Source organism: Ursus arctos, unplaced genomic scaffold, assembly GCF_023065955.2.
Source record: "Ursus arctos isolate Adak ecotype North America unplaced genomic scaffold, UrsArc2.0 scaffold_4, whole genome shotgun sequence".
Classification (NCBI taxonomy): Eukaryota; Metazoa; Chordata; class Mammalia; order Carnivora; family Ursidae; genus Ursus; species Ursus arctos.
In genome coordinates, this window is record NW_026623056.1 from 15918640 (window position 1) to 15943777 (window position 25138).

Consider the following 25138-nt stretch of genomic DNA (forward strand, 5'->3'; position numbering starts at 1 on the left):
CTCATCTCAAGTACTTCATCCAACTCTAACATTCTATGACTCTAATTCTGTATAATGACATCAAGTCCCCGGGACCATGGATGTACAAATTCAGTGGATAATTTTTAGAGTTTGAAAGAGATTATGAGGTAATCTCAAATTAAGAATGGAACACATAGGGGACATTTTAGTTTGATCTCTTGAATATCTCAGAATCTTTATCATATCTTCCCTCTCTCCTCAAACCTGGAAACTCTCCTTACCTCATCTTTTGCTATATTCTTTGATGCCTCATCAAGAGTAGAAACTTGCTTCCCATTTTCTCTGTAGGAAAACTAAGGTCTTCCTTTAAAATGGACTAGAGAAGATGCTGGAGGATGCTGGAGTAAGAGGACCCTAATCTCACCTTGTCTCACAGATACAACTAGACAACACCCACATCAGACTGATAGAGAATTTAAAGTAATGGCTGTAAAGTTACTCACTGGATTTAAGAGTGGAGGACTTCAGTGAGACCCTTAACAAAGAGACAAAGAACATTAAAAAGAACCAATCAGAGATGAAAAGCTCAATAATTGAAATTAAAAATACACTGGATGGAATATATTATAGACCAGAGGAAGCAGAAGAATGGATCAGCCACCTGGAGGACAGAGGAATGGAAAGCAATCAAACTGGACAGGTGAGAGAAAAAAATAATAATAAAAATAGACTTAAGGAACTTGACGACATCATCAAGCATAATAACATCTGTGTTATAGGGATCCCAGAAGAAGACAGAAAAAAGGGGACAGAAAATTTATTTGAAGAAATAATAGCTGAAAACTTCCCAAATATGGGAAGAACACAGAAATCCAGATCTAAGAGGCACAGAGATCTCCCAACAAAATCAACCCAAGGAAATCCATACACAGACATATAGTAATTAAAATAGCAAAATGTAGTGAGGAAGAGAGAATTTTAAGAGCAGCAGTTAGATATAAGAAGAACTCCATAAGACTATCAACTGATTTTTCAGCAGAAATGGCAGGCCAGAAGGGAGTGGCATGATATATTCAAAGTGCTGAAAGAAAAACACCTGCAGGCAAGAATACTTTATCCAGGAAGTCTATCATTCAAAATAGAAGGAGAGATAGTTTCCCAGATGAACAAAAGTCAAAGGAATTCATCACCACTAAACCGGCCCTACAATAAATATTAAGAGGGACCCTTTGAGTGGAAAGGAAAGATCGTAAGTAGGAATAAGATAAGGAGGAAGCACAAAAGTACTAAAATTAAGTATATCTATAAAAATCTGTCAAGGGATTCACAAAATAAAAGAATATAAAGTATGACACCTTATACCTAAAACATGGGGGAAGGGGAGGAGGAAAGAATGGGTTCAAATTTAAGTGGCCATCAATTTAATATAGACTGTTACATGCATAAGATGTTATATAAAACCTAACGGTAACCACAAATCAAAAATCATAAATAAAGAGAAAGGAATCTGTGTATATCACTAAAGAAAGCCAGGAAACTGTGAGGTAAGAGAGCAAGAGAAGAAGGGAATGGAGAAGAACTACAAAAACAACCATAAAACAAGTAACAAAATGGAAATAAGTACACACCTATCGATAATTATTTTGAACGTAAATGGATTAAATGCTCCAGTCAAAAGACATAGGGTGACTGAATGGATAAAAAAGCAAGACACATCTATATGCCGCCTATAAGAGATTCATTTTATACCTAACGACACATGTAGATTGAAAAGTGAAGAGATGGAAAAGTATTTATCATTCAAATAGAATTGAAAAGAAAGCTGGAGTACCATAGACTTTAAAACAAAGACTGTAATAAGAGACAAAGAAGGACACTTTATGATCATAAGGGAAATAGTCCAACAAGAAGACATAACTATTATAAATATTTAAACACTCAACATGGGAACACCCAAATACAAAAAGCAGCTAATAACAAACATAAAGGAAGTAACTGATATGAATACAATAATAGTAGGGGACTTTAATGATCCCACTTACATCAATGGATAGATTGTCTACACAAAAAATCAACAAGGAAACAGTGCTTTTGAATGACACATAGGACCAGATGAATTTAACAGATAAATTCAGGACATTCTATCCTAAAATAGCTGAATTCACATCCTTTTCAAGTGCACATGGTACATTTCCCGGAATAGATACATTTCCCAGAATAGATCACATATAGGCCACAAAACAAGTCTCAACAAATTCAAAAAAACTGAAGTCATACCATGCATGTTTTCTGACCACAATGCTATGAAACTAAAAATCAACTACAAGAAAGGATCTGGAAAGGGGCGCCTGAGTGGCGCATCATTAAGCGTCTGCCTTTGGCTCAGGGTGTGATCCCAGCGCTCTGGGATCAAGCCCCGCGTCAGGCTCCTCCGCTAGGAGCCTGCTTCGTCCTCTCCCACTCTCCCTGCTTGTGTTCCCTCTCTTGCTGGCTGTCTCTCTATGTCAAATTAATAAATAAAATCTTAAAAAAAAAAAAAAAGAAAGGATCTGGAAAGAACTCAAATACATGGAGGTTAAATAGCATGCTACTAAACAATGAATGGGTCAACCAAGAAATTAAAGAGGAAATTGAAAAATAAGTGAAGACAAATGAAAATGAAAATACAATGGTTCAAAAACTTTGGGATGCAGCAAAAGTGGTTCCAAGAGGAAAGTTTATAGCAATACAGACCTACCTCAAGAAGCAAGAAAAATCTCAAACAACGTAACCTTTCACCTAAAGGATTTAGAAAAAGAACAAACAAAACCCAAAACCAAAAGAAAAAAGAAGATAATAAAGATGAGTGCAGAAATAAATGAAATAGGAACTAAAAAAACAAACAAACAATAGGACAAATCAATAAAACCAGGAGTCGTTTCTTTGAAAAGAACAATAGGGGCACCTGGGTGGCACAGTGGGTTGAGCTTCCAACTCGGTTTCAGCTCAGATCACGATCTCAGGGTTGTGAAATCAAGCCCCGTGTCGGGCTCTGGGTTCAACATGGAGTCTGCTTAAAAAAGACTCTCTCCCTCTCCCACTGCCTCTTCCCCCTCCTGTACTTGTTCTCTCTCTCTCTCAAATAAATAAACCGTTAAAAAAAAAAAGAAAGATCAACACAATTAACCAACCTTTAGCCAGCCTCATTAAAAAAGAAAAAAAGAAGAGAGGACTCAAATAAACAAAATTAGAAATAAAAGAAGAGAAATATGAACCAATACCACAGAAATACAAAGAATTATAAGACAATATTATGAAAAATTGTATGCTAAAAAATTGGACAACCTAAAAAAAGTGGATAAATTCCTAGAAACATATAACCTCCCACAACTGAGTCAAGAAGAAATAGAAAATTTGAACAGACTGATTGCCAGCAATTAAATTGCATCAGTAATCAAACAACCAAGCAAGAGTGCAGGACCAGATGGTTTCACAGGTCATATCTACAAATATTTAAAGAAGAGCTAATAGCTATTCCAAAAATTAGAGGGGGAAGGAAAGCTTCCAAATTCATTTTGTAAGGCCAGCATTACCATGATACAAAAACCAGGTAAAGACTCTACAACAAAAGAGAGCTCCAGGCCAATATCTCCAATGAACAGAGATGCAAAATTCCTAAACAAAATATTAGCAAACTAAATCCAACAATACATTTAAAAAAATCATTCACCATATTCAAATGGGATTTATTCCTGGGATGCAAGCATGGTTCAATATTTCCAAATCAATCAACATGATACATCACATTAATAAGAGAAAAGATAAAAACCATATGATCACTTCAATAGATGCAGAAAAAGCATTAGAGTACAACATCCATTCATGATAAAAACTTTTAGCAATATGGGTTTTGAGGGAACGTATCTCAACAAAATAAGGCCATATATGAAAAACCCATAGCCAACATCATACTCAATGGGGAAAAACTGACAGATTATCCTTTAAGATTAGGAACAAGGCAAGGATGTCCTCTCTCACCACTTTTATTCAACATAGTACTGGAAGTCCTACCCACAGAAACTGGACAACAAAAGGAAATAAAAGACTTCCAAATTCATAAGGAAAAAGTAAAACTTTCACTTTGCAGATGCCATAATACTATATATAGAAAACCCTAAAGTCCCCACCAAAAATACTAGAACTGATTCAATAAAGCCACGGGATACAGAATCAATACCCAAAATTTGTTGCATTTTTACATACTTCTAATGAAGTAGCAGAACAAGAAACTAAGAAAGCAATCCCATTTACAATTGTACCAGAAATAATTAAATACCTAGGAACAAACTTAACCAAGGAGGTGAAAGACCTGTACTCTGAAAACTAAGACACTGATGAAAGAAATTGAAAGTGACACGAATGAATGGGAAGATATTCCATGCTCATGGATTGGAAAAACCAATTATTGTTAAAATGTCCATGCTACCCAAAGCAATCCACACAGTTAATGCAGTCCCTATCAAAATACCAATAACATTTTTCACAGAACTAGAACAATAACCCTAAAATTTTATGGAACCACAAAACACCTTGAATAGTCAGAGCGATCTTGAGAAAGAAGAACAAAGCTAGAGGTATCACAAGCCCAGATTTCCAGATATACTACAAAGCTATAGTAATCAAAACACTATGGTACTGACACAAAAACAGACACATAGAGCAATAGAACAGAACAGAGAGTCCAGAAATAAACCTACAATGATACAGTCAATTAAACCGTGACAAAGAAGGCAAGAATATACAAAGGGAAAAAAGTCTCTTCAACAAAGGGTGCTGGGAAAACTGGACAGCTACACGCAAAAGAATGAAACTGGGCCACTGTCTTACACCATACACAAAAATAAACTCCAAATGGATGAAAGACCTAAATGTGAGATCAGAACCCATAAAATTCCTGGAAGAAAACATAGGCAGTAATTTCTTTCACACCGGCCATAGATATGTTTTTCTAGAAATGTGTCCTGAGGCAAAGGAAACTAAAGCAAAATTAAACTATTGGGACGACCTCAAAATAAAAAACTTCTGCACAGCAGAGGACACTATCAACAAAACTAAAAGACAGCCTACTGAATGGCAGAAGATATTTGCAAATGATATAGCCAGTAAGGGCTTAATACCCAAAATATATAAAGAACTTATACAACTCAACACCAAAAAAAACCCCACAAATAATCCAATTAAAAAATAGGCAGAAGACATGAACAGACCCTCCTCCAAAGAAGACATACAGATGGCAAACAGACATATGAAAAGATGTTCCACATCACTCATCAGCAGGGAAATGCAAATCAAAACCACAATGAGATAGCATCTCACACCTGTCATAATGGCTAATACCAAAAACACAAGAGACAACCAGTGTTGGTGAGGATGTGGAGAAAAAGGAACCCTTGTGCACTGTTGGTGGGAAGGCAGACTGGTGCAGCCACTGTGGAAAACAGTATGGAGGTCTCTCAATAAATTAAAAATAGAATTACCATGTGACCTAGTAATTCCACTACTGAGTATTTACCCAAAGTATATGAAAATACTAATTTGAAAAGATATATGCATGCCTATGTTTATTGCAGCATTACTTACAATAGCCAAATTATGGAAGCAGCCCAAGTGTCCATTGACAGATGAATGGATAAAGAGGAGGTGGTATCTATATACAATGGAATATTACCCAGCTATAAAAAAGAATGAAATCTTGCCACTTGCAACAACATGGATGGACTTGGAGGGTATAAAGTTAGATACCATGTGATTTCACTCATTTGTAGAATTTAAGAAACAAAACAAACAAAGATAAAAAAGAGACAAACCAAAAAACAGATTCTTAACTATAGAAAATAAACTGACGGTTACCAGAGGGAAGGTAGGTGGAGGGGTGAAATAAGTCAAGGGGATTAAGAGCACACTTATCATGATGAGCACTGATAAAGTATGGAATTGTTAAATTACTGTATTGTACACCTGAAAATATACTGGAATCAAAATTTTTTACATAAATGAGTAAATAAATTAAAAATAAAAATAAAAAGGACTAGAGGCTATCGCGCTAGTACTCCTTTGACGATAATGCCAATTCCCCACCCAAATCAATGAAGACAGTCAGACACGCTAGTGCTGCACAGGAAAGCCAGTAAACAACAGTGCATGAAGAACATTAAAGGCTCTTGGGTGAGAGAAGGTGGGAGAATCTATAGAGCAACAAATGGCAATGTACTCACACGACTCCCTTTTGGATCTTAATTCAAAGTTAAAAGAAAAAAAAGATAGAGAAATATAAAAACTGACCAAATTATTTGGTGATATTAAGGTATATTTCATGATGTGATGTGATGTGATGTGATGTGACATGATGGTGGTATTATGTTTTAAAGAGTCTTTTAGAAATGCATACTGAGGCGCGCCTAGGTGGCTCAGGTTAAGTGTCTGGCTCTTGATTTCAGCTCAGGTCATGATCTCAGGTTTGTGAGACTGAGCCCCAAGTTGGGCTCTGAGCTGGGCATGGAGCCTGCTTAAGATTCTCTCTCTCTCTCTCTCTCACCCTCTGCCCCTTCCTAGTCCCCTTCTCCAAAAAAGAAAATAACATTTTTTTAATTAAGAAAAAATTTGTTTTAATTTAAAAAGAAAAGCATAGTGAAACACAGATGAAGTGATATAATATCTGCTTCAAGATGATGGTGGGAGGGAATATGGGTAGAGATATGGATGAAACACAACTGTTCATGCATTGATAATCATTGCAGCTTAATGACAGAAATTTCAATTTTCTATAATTTATATAAAAATTTTAAAGATTTATTTTAAAAACCCAAAAGCTCTTGGGTTATTTCTGAATTTAAAAAAATCTAGAATTATAGAAAGCTGAAACTTTAAGAATCAGCTCTACTGATTCATAGACTAGACAATACTTAGAGGACACTTCCTCTTTATAGTAGTAAAAAACATGGTCAATGACTTCATTCAGGTCTTTAACAATGAAGGAATCCCTTTGCACATCCCCGCAAGATGCCCATCCAGCTCTATCAGATGCATCCAGTTACAGGGCATCCACTGCCTCTAAGCCAACCAAATTCTCTGCCACGCTGCTCATAGAATGTGGTGGCCTTTCTCTACATTCAAATATTCCTTCCTATATAGCTTCCTTTTTTTTTTTTAAGATTTTATTTATTTATTTATTTATTTGAGAAAGAGAGAGCAAGCGGGGTCGGGGGAGCAGGGGGGAAGAGGGAAGGGGGGAGGAGGAAAGAATCTCAAGCAGATTTTGCACTGAGTGTGGACCCTGACACAGGGCTCGATCTCAAGACCCCAAGATCATGACCTGAGCCAAGACCAAAAGTCAGACGCCAAATGGACTGAGCCACCTAGGCACCCCCTTTCCTAGATAGCTTCCATATTTCAAACTCCATTCCTGCCACCACTCTTTTTTTAATGGGAAAAGACATAGGTATGTTAATGATCAATAATAAAGTCTCTGTAAGCCTGAAAGTCCACCGTGAATGAGTAAATATATGAACAAAGTACATTGCTGGGTTTGTCTACTGTACATCATGATATAAGATGATGCAATTGTTTAAAGTATTTGCATAAATTGCATAAAATGCTCCTAGATAGTCTTATGGACTCCACCTCCTCCACAGAAACACTAGGCCACAACTTTCTTTAAATAATATTCATTTCTAGAATACACATTAAACATTTGAAAATGAAAAAACTAGGATATTCTGTGCAGGAAGCAAAGATAGATAATGTCGCTAGAAAAGAATGAGATCTTTTTGGGATTGTGGATATGATTGAATTCCTCTTCCTAATAATGCTGAAGATAGAGGGGGAAAAAAGCTTAAAAGCTTCTTCATCTGGCGCCAGGACAGTCCCAGTCTTGAAGGAGATGGGGTCAGATAGCAGGAAAGGCAGAGTAATTAATTAGCGTCATGTATAACAATGTATCTCAAACTTTAATGTCCTCACCAATCACCTGAGAATCTTCTTAATATACCAATTCTGACTCAAGAAGTCTGGGGTGATGCCCCAGGTTCTGCTTTCCAACAAGCTTCTAGGTGATGTCCTTTATATAGGCCAACCTTGGAGTTGTTTGGAAGTTGTGAATAGAGAGCAGTGGGTTGTTCTGCAGCCTTGAGAACACCTTCCTTTACAAGTTGTATTTGCCTGAGAGCCTAGATTGTGAGTTTTGAAGCTGGGGAGAAAGCAGAGCAGAGCTTGAAGAAACCAAGACTCAGAAGAATATGGCCAGGAGGTCTTTCTAGAAGTGAATTAACTAAGACACTCTGCCTCCAGGACCAAATCCTCTTTATTATGATAAATAAAGCCTACCTGCTACCTAGCCAAGCATCCTAAAGGGAAATCTGTTTATAGCCTCCCCCTCCAGCAGCCCCCCACCCCGCCCACTGTGGCCTTACTCTCCTCCCATCAAGTACAGGGACTTTGGTTAAACGGCCCTACCCAAATGCAAAAGAAACACAAGCCAGACAATTATATTAATAATATAAATTTCCGTTCATAAATAAGGAAAGGCAACCAAAGGCCTTCTGAAATGAATAAAACCAAAGCATTGAAGAGAAAGATTGAGGCAAATAAATAGAACTACCAATGTAGAAACAGAAATAATTAAAAAAACAGAAAAGAACTTTTTTATATTTTCTAATTAGTAATCTCAGATAGTTGAAAGGCTACTGCATCCATAATATAAACACAGCCAGCTATGAAAAGAAAGTAATGAAAGATAAGAAATAGTGATGCCAATTATGGCCCGAATGTTTGTGTGCCCCTCCCTCCAAATTCATTTATTGAAATCCTAGCCCTTGATGTGATGGTATTAGGAAATAGGGCTTTTGGGAGGTAAGTCATAAGGGCAGAGCCTTAATGAATGGGATTAGGGCTCCTCTAAAAGAGATCCCACAGAGCTCTTTTGCCCTCTTCCTACTGTGCAAGGATACAAGTTGGTAGTCTGCAACCCAGAAGAGGATCCTCACCAGAACCTGACCATTTTGCTACCCTGACCCCGGACTGCTTGCCTCCAGAATTATGAAAAACAGATTTCTGTTGTTTATAAAACACTCAGTCCATACTACTTTGTTTTAACATCCTAGACTAAGATGACACTAGTATCTAAAAACTTACATTAGAGTTTACAAAAAAGGACATGGCCAATGATAAAATTAGTAACTTGAAGTTGAAAATTTATCAAAAATGATAAAGACAAGAACTTCTTTTGGATTATTGAGCAAAATCTGAATCTTTACACATCTTCTAAAAGTCATACAGATCAACAAAAAGAATATATAGAGCCACACAAATTTAATGCCTTGAGCATAACTAGAAGACAGAGAACACTACAAACTTCAAGTTACTTGTAAATAGATTTTTTAAAAAACAGACAACAATTTCCAGCAGAGCTCTTTCTTGAGCTCCTACTACAAGCCTATGCAGAGAGCTAGCGTATAATAGTTGATTTTATGTGTCAACTGGACTGGATCACAGAATGTCCAAATATCTGGTTAAACATTATTTCCAGGTGCACCTGTGAGGGTGTTTCCAGAAGAGATTAGCATTTTAACTGGTAAAGGAAAGCAACTGACTCCCCAATGTGAGTGGACATGATTCAATCCACTCTATGAGGGCCTAAATAGAATAAAAATGTGGAAGAAGGGAGGATTCACTCTCTCTTTGTCTGACTGCTGAGCTGGGACATTGATCTCCTACACTCAGTGCTCCTGGCCTTCAGACTTGGACTGTAATCTACAACATTGGCTTTCTGGCTTTCAGGCCTCTGAACTACATGACTGGCTTTCCTGAACTTTCCTGTGGGACTTCCCAGTCTCCATAAGCACATGAGTCAACCTCTTATAATAAATCTCTTTACGTATATATCCGAGATCTCCAGAGAAAAGAACCAATAAGGTATATATAGATATATAAAAGAGGAGATTTATTATAGGAATTGGCTCATGCATTTATAAGACCAAGAAGTTTCACAATCTGCCAAATGCAAGCTGGAGAACCATTGAAAGCTGGAGATGTCACTCTGTCCAAGTCCAAGGCTGGAGAATGCAGGGGCAAATGTTCTAAATCCTGATTTAAGTCCAAAAGCCCAAGAACCAGAAGCACCAATGTTCAAGGTCAAGAGAAGATGAATGTCTCAGCTCAAGCAGAGAGAGAACTCACCTTTCCTCTGCCTTTCTGTTAAATTTGGGCACTGAATAGTTTGCATGATGCCCATCCACATTGGGGAGGGCAATCTGTTTTACTTAGTTCATGAATCCAAATGTTACTCTCTTCAAGAAACACCTTCACAGACACACTCAGAAATAATGTTTTACTAGCTATCTGGGCATCCCTCAGTCCAGTCAAATTGACACATAAAATTTACCAGATAAATATATACATATCCTATTAGTGATATTTATATATATATAAATCATTATATTTTATATATATATATATCCTATTAGTTCTTTCTCTGGAGAACCCTGGTTAATACATAGGGAGTGTCAAGAGATGAGGAGATTGATATGAAACAACTCCCAGGGGGAAAAAAGTACACCCTAAGTACAAAGATACTAAAAAGAGAGTCCTAGTACATTAGGGTACTAATTAAAGAAGGACTCAAAGAGGCAGTCTTGGAAAGGCAAATCTGGGAGAAACTAGGAAAGAATGACTTTCATTGAATCAAGAGATAACTTGGGGAAAGTTCAGGAAAAGGATTCATTTAATATATTTAATAGTAGTTCTAATGTTAAACATACGAATAATACACAGAAATAAGGCAAGCTAAAAGGTGGAAAGAAAAAGGAGAGGGCAAGAAAAAAGAATAAAATACTGAATAAATACTGTTGTGTAGGCAGCAGACGGAAGTCAAAGGATATTACTGAAAACTGAAAAACCAGATAGGAAAAGGTTACATTTAAAAACAGAGACTAAGAACATTTAAAAAGACATAAATACAAGGACAAAAATCACAAATCTTCCTAAATACCAAAAGAAGTTAAAAATAAAAAAAGCAAAGAAAACCTATCACTAGAAAAATACAATAAATATAATACATTTATATTAGTTATAGTAGTTATAAAATAATGATGAAATGAAGAATGAATATATCAATCATATCAATATACATAAATGGGCTTAATTCACCTAATATAAGAAAAAGATTTTCAATTTGACTCACAAAGTTAAGACCCAACGATATACTGTATCTAAGAAAAAGATCTAGAACAAAGTTAGAAAGGCTAAAAATAAAGGAATTGGCAAAAGAATACTAGGCTGGGATGGCTAGCCACTAGGGTGGCTCAATTGGTTAAACATCCGACTCTTGCTTTCAGCTCAGGTCATGATCTCAGGGTCATGAGATTAAGCCTCACATGGGGCTCCACACTCAGGGTGGAGTCTACTTGAGATTCTCTCTCTCCCTCTGCCCCTTCTGCTTGTGTGCTCGCTCTCTTGCTCTCTCTCTCTCTCAGATAAATAAATAAATCTTTTTTTAAAAAGTACACTAGGTAAATGGAAACAAAAGCAAGGGGTTTCAGTCTTGAGCTCAAAATAGAATTCAAAAGCATTAAACATAATCAGGAACACTTTTTAATGCTAAAAGTCACAATTCACAATGAAAATATGATAGGTATGCTCCTAATAACCTAACAGCCAGCTTTTTAAGGCAGAAACTATAGGAGATACAAGAAGATGAGGATACATTTTTTTTAAAGATTTTATTTATTTATTTATTTATTTATTTATTAGACAGAGATAGAGAGCCAGCGAGAGAGGGAACACAAGCAGGGGGAGTGGGAGAGGAAGAAGCAGGCTCATAGTGGAGGAGCCTGACGTGGGGCTCGATCCCATAACACCAGGATCACGCCCTGAGCCGAAGGCAGACGCTTAACCGCTATGCCACCCAGGCGCCCCGAGGATACATTTTACATAGGAGGTTTTAATACACCAGTTTCAGCACGAGACAGAATAAACAGACAGCATGTCGATAAGGTTATAAAAGACCTAACCAACATAATCAATAAGGAAGAACTATGGATATGTGTTGAACTTTACATCCTGATATTAGAGGATTCATCACCTTCTAAAGCACACATGAAACATCCACAAAAAATGGTCATGATATAGGACCACAAAAAAAAAAAGAAAGAAAGAAAGAAAAAAACCTGAAAATTTTAAAACCTTCTATTAAACAACTCTTCAGTAGGGGGAAATGTAAAATGTAATTACATAATTTCTAAAATATAATGATAATAAAAATATTACATATCAGAGTCTATGGAATACATTTAAAGTGGTAATCAGAGAAAATTCAAAACCTTAAACACATATCAATAAAATGAAAAAATGAAAATAAATTTACTTTCCAACTCAAAAATGAGAAAAAAAATAAAGAAAAACCAAAAGAAAGCACAAGGAAAAACATATTAAAGATAAAGGCAGAATGAAAAAAAAAGATAAAAACAGAATGAATAAAGTAGAGAAAAAGAATGCAATAGCTCTAATTAATAAATGAGAATCCTATTTTTTTAATTAACAAAATAAAGAAACCTCTTAGCTAACTTAATCAAGGGGAGAAAAGGACAAAGCACAGGTATACAAACTAAGAAATAGCAAAAGGAAAATAACCACTGAAACACAGGAAACCTTAAATTTCCAAGAAACTATTTTGCATACTTCTATGCAAATAAACTCAGAAACCAAGGCATGAATAATTTCCTAGGAAAATATAATTTACCAAAATTGATGTCATTAGAAATATGTTTAAACAAGCCAATTTCCATAGAGGAGATAGAGAAAGTTATCAAGGCTAAGATTCACCAAGAAAATTTCAGAGGGGAATTCAAATTATCAATGACCATAAAGTCCCATGCCACACACACACACACACACAAAGAGCTTAAAAACTGAAAGAAAACTTCAAAATACTATTTATGAAGCAAGAATGACATTGATACTTAAACCTAATAAAAACAATAAGAAAATAAAATTACCAGTTAACAGATACAATGGTAGAGAGATCTCATTCACAAGAGCAAGAAATGATAAAATACTTAGTAATAAACTTAACAATAAAGGTACAAAACTGTCACGAAAATTTTAAACACTCCTGAAAGACACAAAAGTGATTTTAACAATCAGAAAGACTTTTCATCTTTTTGATGAGATTATTTCAACACCATAAATATGTCACTTTTCCAAAAGTTAATTTATAAATTTAACAAAGTCCCAATGAAAAGACCAAGCTTTTTTTTTTATGGAGCTAGATGCATATAAAGAAAAAAAAAAAGAACAGTTAGAAAAACATGAAAAAAGTAAATAAAGTTTAAGGGGCCAGGAGGGGAAAGAGAATTAATCCTATCAGATATTAAACATCCTCAATAAGCAAAGTAGTGTGTTATTCACTTATGAATAGACAGAACAATTAATTTCCAAATCACTGAGGCAAAGATGAACTCTTAAAATTAGTGGTGTTAGGGTAACTGAATAGCCATTTGCAAACAGATAAACCTCTATCTACACCTCATACCACACACAAAAATAAACACCAAGTGCATCAGAACTACCCATAAACAATGAAATTGTACTGTATTACAAGAAAGCCTAGGTGAATTCCCCCTATAATCTAGGTATTGGAAAGTTTTCTGACAATGGTTCAAAATCCATATGCAATAAAAGAAACACTGATACATTTGATGATATAAAAATTCTGCATGGCAAAAAAATCCCAAGCTAAGTGCAAGGACAATAAAAAGGTGAGAGAAAATATATGCAGCATATATCACAGATAAAGGGCTAATATCCCTAACCCATAAAGAAGTCTTAAAAATGGAGAGGAAGATAAAGATTAAACAACCTTGATGGAAAAAAGACCAAAGGTATGAACAGACAATTCATATATATATTTAAAATGGGGGAAGGGGTGCCTGGCTGGCTGAGTTGGTGGAGTGGGTGGCTCTCGATCTCCGGGTTGTGGGTTCCAGCCTCACGTTGGGCATAGAGACTACTTTAAAAAAAAAAAAAGGAGGGGGGAAGTGATAAGAGATGGAAAATATGAGAGAAAAGTTAAAGACACAGAAGAGAGATTTGGAAGATACAATACCTCTCTAATTTGAGTTCTAGAAGAAGCACACAAACAGACTTGGAGGAAAAAATTTTTTTAATTAAAAATAAATTAAAAAAAAAACACAGAAAAAACTTCTAAACCTAAAACAGACTTGAATCTCCCGTTCAAAGGCCCAGTAGAATGAAAGAAAAAGTTTGAAATCAAACCTGCAAAACATAAAGAAAAAAAAATTCTTACGGAAAGAAACAGCTTACCTATAAAGGAATGAGACTCAGGTGTCAGAAAGAACAACCTTGTTATCAATAACATTGGCTGCTAGAAATCAATGCATCAAGGGGAGCCTGGGTGGCTCAGTCAGTTGCACAACCCACTCTTGGTTTCTGCTCAGGTCATGATCTCAGGATTGTGGGATGGAGCCCCAGGTTCCAGCACAAGAGAGAGAGAGCACAAACAGGGCAGAGGGAGAGGGAGCGGGAGAGGGAGAGGGAGAAGCCTACTCCAGGCTGAGGAGGGAGCCCAGCACAGGGGCTCGATCCCAGGACCCTGAGATCATGACCTGAGCAGAAGGCAGATATGGGGGGCGCCTGGGTAGCGCAGTCCTTAAGCGGCTGCCTTCGGCTCAGGGCATGATCCCAGCGTTCTGGGATCGAGGCCCCCATTAGGCTCTTCTGCGGGGAGCCTGCTTCTTCCTCTCCCACTCCCCCTGCTTGTGTTCCCTCTCTCGCTGGCTGTCTCTCTCTCTGTCAAATAAATAAATAAAATCTTAAAAAAAAAAAAAAAAGAAGGCAGATATGGAACTGACTGAGCCACCCAGGCATCCCTGACCTTCAGAGATCTTGTAAGATTCACTTACCGTACACCTTTTCTGGAAAAGAAACAACTTAAGAGTTTTCCAGTGAAAATGAAATCACTATATTGTACACCTGAAACTAATATAGCATTGTGTGTCAGCTATACTTCAGTAAAAAAAAAAAAAAAAAAATTAAAGAAAAAGAAGGAACCACCTTCCCAGAGATATAATAAAAAGCAATCCCAGGTTGACATCTGGCAGCAGGTTCAGACAGCAGCCACCCTGAATTATGAGGGTAAGCCAGAGGGCCTCAAAAAACATCTTCAAGAAAAAAATATATGTATTACATAAATTCTATGATAAAGAATCAGCAAGATATTAATAATGCAATATAGATATATGCTACTCTGTAAATAAGAAAAAAAAGAAAGGCAATGAGAAATGTCAAGGGAAAAGGTATATAAATAAAAGTCATTTCCTGTCTGAAATGAATTAAATTGTGGCATGATTTTGAGCAACTGATGGATTTTTACAAAAGAGAACCCATTTTACCTGCACACGTGTAGCACTCCTTTGAGTGAGACAGGTTTAATGACATAGGACTACATTTCTCATTCTAGAGTCTAATGATATTACATAAATAAATGCATTTTACTGATTTCTGTGTTTGACTATATCAACCTATAGTCAAAGGAAAAAAAACATGTATAGTAAAGATGTAAAATATAAGTCTTACCAACTGAAAGAAAGTGGTACATAGGTAGAAGAACTTGAAGGATGAGAGAGAGTAAAGAAAGATGGAAATGTACAGTAGGAAATCAACAGATATTATCTAAGGTTGCTGGAGGACCAGACAGAGGTTAACTGTGTTCTTAAAATTTATCACGGTAAACACTACATGATCTAAAAACAATAATGTAACTAACAAAAATTAGGGGGTGAAAGGGAGCAAGGACTGAGAAGCATCATAGTATGCAAAACTCATTTTTCATAGCAAAGAATCACAAGATACTGTCTAAAGATTTATAAATCAAAAAATAAAAGCATAAATATGTAAATTAGCACCATGGAGATCACCACCATAACATTATCTGAAAACTTCATGATGCGCTGGAAATAGCACAGAGCCAAGAGCCAGGAAATCTAAGCCCTAAGCTTTACTTTTCACCAGCTATGTATACTTATACACGTTTTCTTCTTCTACCTGGTCTTAATATCCATCTTTGTAAATGTGGATAGTTCTCAAAGTGTGGTCCTCAGACCAGCAGCAGCAGCATCTCCTGGGAACTTATTAGAAATGAAAATTATTTGGCTTCGCCCAAACTGACTGAATCAGAAAGCCTGGAGTGGGGCCAGCAATCTGTTTTAACAAGTCCCCCAAATGATTCTGATGCATGCTATTGTCTGAGAACAATCATACTAGACCAGGGGCCAACAAATGGCAGTCCATGTGCCAAATCCACTCCACACCCATTTTGTAAATAAAGTTTTATTGCAAAACAGCCACACTCTTTGGTTTATATATTATCTATATTTGCAATTAAGCAACAAAGCAGAGTTCAATAGTTGAGGTAGAGATCATATGGCCTGCAAAGCCTAAAATATTTACTCTCTGGTCCTTTCCAGATAATGTTTAATAACCTTCAACCTAGAATATTCTGACTGATAATACTGATTGCACATCATTACTAAATTTAATTCAATGTTTATTACCCCGGTGAAATTGTAGAAATTATTCAATCAGAGAGGTATTTGTGCTAATAATGTCTAGAGTCCTTTCATAAGGTATTATGGACCAACTGATTCCCCCTCCCCCAACATTCTCAGGACCCCTTAAAACAGGAAGTAATACACAGTAAAGAACCACGTAATAATTAGTAAATCAATAAGTAGTATAAAAAATAAAATAAACAGCAAAAGTCAACACCCCCTGTGGCTTCTTAGGAAACATTATTGACCACATAATGACTGGTGGAAGGCATGATGAGTTGATTTTTAAAAAGCAACATTCACATTTTAAACTCAATACTGCACCCAATAGCTTCTACAATTTTCATCTCAATTCTTCAGATCACCCCATCACCAAAACAACCCACATTATATAATAAATAGGAGATGGGGCTGTTTGTTTCAGCTTGTGGCAATTATCTTCTTTATAATTAATAATACTGCTGAATAAGACCAAATTCCAGATATTTACAACCATTAGCACCCATAAATTCAAGCAAGAGGCTGTGCTCTGAATGTCTAAATAAACCTAAATTGAACATAATCAGAAAAGGCAAAGTGGGCTCCTATCTGAACTGGACAGGTGACACAAAGCAGGATAGTAAAGATATTCTAAAGCAAATGAACAAAGAAAAGCCATTACGTACACAGTAGGTCATCCTACTGGTGAGAAGTGCTGTCAGACTCCTACCTCTTACACAGAGAAGGACAGGACTCTAGCATATTAAATTGTTTTTTCTGCCCTCCGGAATAGTTCATTCAAATTCTCTTGGCATATAAGACTTCCTTACCAGTGTCACCACTTATTTATAACAAATCCATGGGGTGCTCTCTAATTTTGAGCCTTAGCTGGGTGTCGAAGTTCTGGCCTCTGAAGGCATCCCTCCTGAGGGCTGAAGCACATCCACCCACCTTGGGCAATGCAGCAGGCCCACAAAACTCCCCACCCCAACCTCTAGCCTTAGAAGTCAAACGAATAGTTCCATCTCCCTGACTCTGGGCAGCAATTCCTTGGCCAGTCCAGGAAATAATGGACCTCATTCTTGCCACTCAATCAAAGCAGCACTTTTCCAATTAATGCCATTCAAGGCCACTTAAAAACAGAGGTTTTCGTATAGCCTTCATAACAGTAAGAGGCCCAGAGTGAATTTACTTCTGTGGCAGGGCTGATTTCTAAAGCTGATGAATTTTTATAATATATAACATATAATAAGAAATATAAACGAGGGGCGCCTGGGTGGCACAGCGGTTAAGCGCCTGCCTTCGGCTCAGGGCGTGATCCCGGCGTTATGGGATCGAGCCCCACATCAGGCTCCTCCGCTATGAGCCTGCTTCTTCCTCTCCCACTCCCCCTGCTTGTGTTCCCTCTCTCACTGGCTGTTTCTGTCTCTGTCGAATAAATAAATAAAAAATCTTTAAAAAAAAAAAAGAAATATAAACAAATTGTTATAATTATAACGTAATTCAGCTTTTTAATACAAAGGAGCAGCTCTCATTATAATTCACAAGGCAAATAATAACAGTGTCCTTCTCCCCTCCTTTCCTAAAGTAGAAATGCCAAGATAACATTCTACCAGACAGCATATCACAAATGAGGATATGACTCATCTCAAAGACTATTAATCAGGCTTTATGGGAGGAAAATGGACATAGGAAAATTCACCAAACGTAAGCAGGCCTTTCATCAGATTCATTATAGAAAAGACCCTTTAGAAACAGTAAATAATCATAAAATTACCACTGTTATGAAATACAATCTAATAAAAGTACTTTCTCCAATCCCTGTCAAATAATGAACTCAGATCTGTAAGTAAAACAAAGAAACTGAATAGAGTAATTCAGTAATAAAAATACATACTTAGTTATACAAATATTGATTTTGAGAAAAACAACTGTGATCTAAAAATAGCTGACCATCTTCTCAGTTACTCAGAATGTTTTACTAACGCCTTTTCAAACTCTTTGGCTACAATCAGTAGCCACATGTTTTAAATGACAATATCTTACCTAATACCGCTGAGAAACTGACTCCTAGGATTATCCTGCTCTTGTTATAAGACAGATTCTGAAAACCTTTAGTAGTACAGACACATAGCAGATGGTACCTGATAGGCTAAAGTGGGCCCTCAGTTGTTACTGGAAACATAACGGTGATGTGGCAATGATATAACCATATATATTTTAATACCATGAGATCCACGTGGGAAGATTTCTAACTCAAGAGTTTTGTACTACATTTAATTCACAAAGAAATCGCAGAGTCAGGGAAGCTCAGGAAATATAATTTTTGGCTTATGTTGCATTTAAGGAGAAGAAATACAGAACTGTGAAAACAAGTCAAAGATTTGGGTACTGCCTTCCCTCTGTCTCTCAACTTCTCCACATGCCCCACTACTGCCTCTTATCCAAAAGCTAAGCCTGACTCCACATTTTCTTCCTCACACCTCAAATGCCTCTTCCCTTTCCCCACAGTGTCTCCCTGTCAGCCCTAGCAGTGAGTCTCACCCTCGGCGGAACGCTGGAATCACTTGTAGAGCTTTCAGCACTACAGAAGCCTAGGTTCCCCCCTGAAAAAGTTCTGATTTAATTAGCCTGAGTTTTGGTCTGGACATCAGGATTTTTTTAAAACTCCCCAAGTGATCCTGGAGCGCCTGGGTGGCTCAGTCAGTTAGGTGTCCAACTCTTGGTTTCAGCTCAGGTCGGTCATGGGATTGAGCCCTGCACTGGTCTCCATGCTCAGTGCAGAGTCTCTTGAGATTCTCTCTCCCTCTGCCCTTCCCCTCGCTTGTGCATGTGCTTGCGTATTCTCACTCTCTCTCAAATAAATAAGGGGCACCTGGGTGGCTCGGTCAGTTAAGCATCTGACTTCAGTTCAGGTCATGCTCTCAGGTCCTGGGATGGAGCCTGGGAAAGAGACCAATTGAACTTCCTACTCAGCAGAGAATCTGTCCCTCTTTATCTCCCTCTGGCCCTCCCCTCAACCCCCATGCACTCTCTTGCACGCTCTCTCTCAAAAAAATAAACAAAATCTTTTTAAAATTAAAAAAAAATTTTTTTAAATAAATAAATAACATCTTAAAAACCAACTCCCAAAAATTCCCGTAAGGTGCGGCTAGGATGGAAACCACCGTCCTAGCATACTTTTGGTAAGGGAGAGCCAGGCAAAATAACAAAATAAAACAAGATGGGACAATCAAAACCAAAATGAGGGGTCAATTCCACATGCCCAGACAAGCAGTGAGATCTGTGAATACAATTCCTAAAGCCAAATACCATCATCAGTTTCTCACTCTCCCCCTCCCTGACCCTCACTGGCCCCTTTCTGTCCATCCCTTTCTACCCAGTCCTCCTGCTATCAAGCTAGCTCCCTCCTCTTCATTTTCACCTGTCCCAGTGTAGAAGCCCCTAATCAGGTCTCCCTGCCTCCTTTTCCCGGCTCCGTCTGCTGCACCCTGCACACCACCACCAGATTGATCTGGTTGTCATTCTCCTCCTCAAAACCTCCAACAGCCTCTTCCTGCTCACTATGTCTAAACTCCTTAACTTGGTGGAAAAGGCCTGCCCAGTCTGTTTCCAGATGTCTTTCCAGCTCTCATTTCTCACTACTAGCTGAAAAGGACCTCACTCTGTTCTGATCAACCTGCATGGTCTATAATTCCTCAAACATACTCTATTTAAAACTTCAAAATTCAGGGGGTGTTGGAAATAGAAGCCAAATGTTTTGCCCAAAATCACACAGCTAGTGAGCAGTAGAATGTGGATTTCATTCCAGACTGGGGCTGTGTCCACAGCTCTTAAACACCACCCTCTTTTCTCTCTCTGGAATGTCACCCTTCCATATCTACCCGTGGAAATCTTACCTATCTTTCAAGGCTATTCGCTCCTAAAGCTGTCCTTGTTTTTCCTGTCTGAAGTGACTTTTCTCTTTTCTGATCTTCTTTAGCACTTTGTTTGCATATTTCACAAAATATCGTGACAACAGAGTCCTGTGACGAGCTTCTTGAAGTTGAAGATACTGTGTTATGGCCTCATCGGTCCTCTATAGCACCTAACAGCACCATCCACACTGTTGGCACGCAGCAAAGATCTGGTGAAGAATGAGCTGCCGTGAGAAGCTTTCTGCACTCACCCGACCTAGCCACAGTGAGAGCTCCTTGTTAATTTCAGGCACAGAGGTATCCTTGCCCTACCCTGGGTAACCTGCCATCCTCCTCTTCAAGGGCATCAGTTCTTCCTTGTTCTGTGTCATGAGTCCTCTGCCAACTGCCTATAAAACATTTTGCAACCTGGGAAGGGCTCTGTTGCCTGGTAACCACTGTAAGATTTAGAAAGATGCATATGGTGGTTAAGTAGGAATCATAAAAGAAACAAGGGTAGTTACATTCTTTGGAACCTGAAATGGAACCTGGACAGTAAGATTCAGGTCAAATTCCCATTTTGAGCCTTCTTACCCATTGTCTCTGTTTTATGTTGAAAGAAATAGGGGTGGGGCAGCAAGTAGGGTATGAGCAAATGCCAGGAAGAGGAAAGGAGACTAACTGGTCAGACAGCTATTCTTTCTCAAGAAACAAACAGCATTCTAGGAAAGGGGAAAACTTGTTATTTACAAGGAATTATATAAGGAACATAGAGCAGAAAAAAGACACCAGGCCAAAACGTTAGTCCCTGATTTTGTCTTATCTCCTCTTCTACATGTGGGAGATAGGGGTCCCACCCCTCAATGCTTCTCTCTATACTGGCCCAGATGGCACTCCATGTATGCTCCTCAGTGTGACTCAGAAAATGCTGCAAGTACAAGATGAAAACCACCTATTTTGTTTAGCACATGACTGCATCCGGGGATTCAGTAAAATTAGACGGTGAGTTTAAAACAAACATAATGAGAATGGGGGGGCCATGTCTACCTGTTGCCCGCTTACCCCCTTCCTTTGCTGCTTCCCCTGGAAGGAGAAGTTGCTAAACTGATGGGTCATTGTTTTAGAACGCAAATGAGCCAAAGAGGGAGACCAAGTTCAACCCCTATAAACCAGGGAGGTAAAGGCAGGAGGACTGGAGTTCCCCTCTCGACTCTGTCAGCAGCCTCCTCCTCACTCTATAACAAATACTCATCGATGGAAATGAATTATATCAGAACTGGAAATTCCACCAATAATACTTCTTGAGAACCTACTATGTGCTGGGCACTGTGCTTGGGTAGAGATAAAAGAAAACAAAACAAAACAAAAGCACTGGCCCCTACTCGAGTTGTTCAGTCTAATGCGAAATGCAGAAATAATTTCCGTATACTATGGTGTTATATAAGGGGTAAGCTCAGGAGTCTATGGAAATTAGGAGTCTGTGAGAGCAGAACTGAAGTCAGGGAAGGAGCCCTTGAAGAAATGAGATCAGACTGAGGGCTGATGAACATGAAGAAGTTAGCCAGATCAAGAAGGGTGGGAAAGATGCTCAAAAGAGAGACCCACTTGAGCTCAGCACAGAGACATAAACAACCATCCTTCAAACCAATAAAACCCCAAATCCTCACATGTCTGTGTAATACATGCCATATCTAGGGACCAAAGGAAGAAAGGAAGCAAATTTAAGCACTAAACTTCGAAGGAGTACATTAAAAATAATAATAATAATAATAATAATAATAATAATAATAATAATAATAATAAAAATCCATAGCCTTCTCTGAAGAAATAAGAATGGTAACAAGCAAACACAAAAACCAAAAAAATCTTTTAGAGTGGGTTTGGTTAAAGCAAACAACTCAACCGCCTGATCTCCACAGGTGGGATGAAACACCAGGTGGCCTTTCAATCACAAAGCTGGTATTGACCTCGAAATCACATGAGGCAGACAGAAAGCAAGCTAAGGAGCACACACATGGCCTAACCTCATGGCAGTTAAGTCAGAGAGGATGTCTTAAGCACTATAACCCCATGGAGGGCAGGGCCTTTCCTGGCTGGAGAGTGGACACCACATTAAGAGTTGGGTCTGGACCCCACTCCCAGCTCAATCTCTGTCTGTGAAATGGTTGTCACCAATATGAACTCTGTTTCGCACACTCTACCCCTAGGAGGCCTGGATATTTACTAGGTATGAGGCCCGGGTTAGGGAGAGTAGAAACAGCAGATGCCAAAAGCATCTCTGTCAAGGTCTCAACTGTAAGCACAGTTTTTATTCCCGGCCTTTGCTTCCTTGCTCTCTGACTTAGTTTCACCATCTGAATAGGACAGGTATAAAATCTGCCTCTAAATTGCTTATTTAGGGGAGATAAACTAAATTAACTCCTAAAATGGCTTGACCTCCTTTAACAAGGGCCATGTGTCCCAGATGACAGGCCCCAGGAAGCCAGAATCACCTGAATCCTGAGCAATGAACCTGAAAGCACAAAGTCAGCATTAGCTATTCAATGTTTCATTCAAACAATGTTTATTAAGTACCTCCTATGTATACACCAGGGTCAAAATGGACACTCACTTATCATTATTTTCTAGACTCTTCCCCCATCCCTTGTCTGTGATGGATAAATAGGAGAAATTGGCCAAGCTACATACTAGCGTGAGCCATGCTCAGGGAAGATTCCATCTCAACCAAGCCCTGCCACATGGGAAATTCAGAATAAAGCCAGTGACTGGGAAGGCAGCAAATGCTGTGTTCAGCTCACCTGGGGATGCTAGTCAGGTAGGTCATGACATTCAGAAAGTCTTCCTCTAGGAGGTGTTTAAACCCCACAAACTCTGGAAAAGTGATGATGGGGGCACCGTCTTTCCCTCGGCCTCCTGCAACAAAAATGGGTGGTCAAGATGTTAACAAAATGTCTTCGTGTCGCATCCTGCAGGTAAGGAACTTTAATGAATATCAAGTTGGGATATAGATACTGGCCTCCCCCTTTTCTCCCTGTATTATTTCAGACTAGAATGTGGGAAGGTAGACACAGAACTATTTTTTTTTAAAGATTTTATTTATTTATTTGACAGAGAGAGAGACAGCCAGTGAGAGAGGGAACACAAGTAGGGGGAGTGGGAGAGGAAGAAGCAGGCTTCTTCCCAGGACCCTGGGATCACACCCTGAGCCGAAGGCAGATGCTTAACAACTGAGCCACCCAGGCGCCCCGAAACAGAACTATTTTGAACAAGTCTCTTCTCTTTCATGTTTGCTCAAGTGATGTTGTGGGAATTCAATTCTTAAATCCTTTGAAGATAGTTACTGTATAAAAGGTAGTATTCATTTAATTATTTTAGCATAGGTGGAACAGTAAAATAATGTCAACACGAATGTATAATATTGTTCTTCATTTTTATAGTCAGTAAATATCAAAGGTAAAAGAGCATGGTGGTTAAGAGAGTTCATTCTAAAATCAGGCAGCCCAGGAGAGCGTGGGTGGCTCAGTAGGTTAAGCATCTACCTCTGGCTCAGGTTATAATCCCAGAGTCCTGGAATTGAGCCCCACATCAGGCTCCCTGATCAGCAGGAGTCTGCTTCCCCTCTCCCTCTATCACTCCCCCAGCTTGTGCTCGCTCTCAAATAAATAAATAAATTTTTAAAAATAAAAATAAAAAAATAAAATCAGACATCCTGGTTCAAATCCTGCTTTGCCATTTGATTTCTATGTGATTTTATGCAAGATACTTGATCTAAATAGCAGTGTCCATATATCTATCCATCTATCTATCTATCTATCTATCTATCTATCTATCTATCTATGTATCACAGGAATAATACCCACACCTACCTCAAAAGGTATTGTGAGGATTGAGAACATACATGAAAAGCACCTTAGTAGAGTGCTTATTACATGTAAGTGTTCAATAAATAGTGATCATTATTATGGTTATAATTATTACAAGGAGGAAATAATCATCTGCCCTTCAATAACTTACCAACAGGGATATAAGACATCACTGTGAAAATGGAAATATAAAATTAATATTTAAATATTTAATTTATCAGAGCAGAAGTCACTAGATTAAATTGAATAGATTCCATTTCCTCATCTCCTTGCAGCTAGATGCAGCTATGGGACTGAGTTCTAGCCCCGAGGTTCCCAAACTGTGTCCCAGGTACCCAGAGAACCATGGTGAACTTGCATAAGCACCATGAATATTTTAAATTTTTGAGGGAAACAGCAATAGTTGGCATCTATAGGACACTATGTGTGCTACGAGCTTGAGGTAGTTCACAATTCCAACATTAAATTGCACTATATTCTTTTGAAAGGCATTGCATCTTTGTGAAGCTGGGTTTTGGTGACTGTTGAGAGAAAAAGCAAGCGCAATATGAAAAATAATGTAGAACAGGAAATGAGGGGGGTGATGTCCAGTCTCCTTCCAAGGTTTGAGATTACTGTACTTACTTAAGAATGCAATTTAAACACGACTTTTTCTTTCAATTTCTATATGTTGTTGTTGTTTTTGTTGTTTTCAAATGGCTACTAAGTTCTAAGGATATAGAGACTTACTGAATTGTTTTAACTGTTAGGTATTGCTTTTGGCCAAGAAGGGCTGTGGAAATACTAAGATAGACTGAGATATCTATCTGAGACTAAAAAACTAAGGTACCAAGAACTG

The 25138-nt window shown here is 38.0% G+C and overlaps 1 protein-coding gene across 1 annotated transcript in view; it reads right to left on the bottom strand.

The window, feature by feature from the left end:
* Positions 1-25138, bottom strand: part of MCF2L2 (MCF.2 cell line derived transforming sequence-like 2) — a 257951-nt gene that overhangs the window by 194310 nt on the left and 38503 nt on the right. The window contains exon 3 of the mRNA XM_048214906.2: positions 23236-23350. Within this exon, the coding sequence (XP_048070863.2) occupies positions 23236-23350 (115 nt within the window). The remainder of the gene's footprint in view (positions 1-23235; positions 23351-25138) is intronic.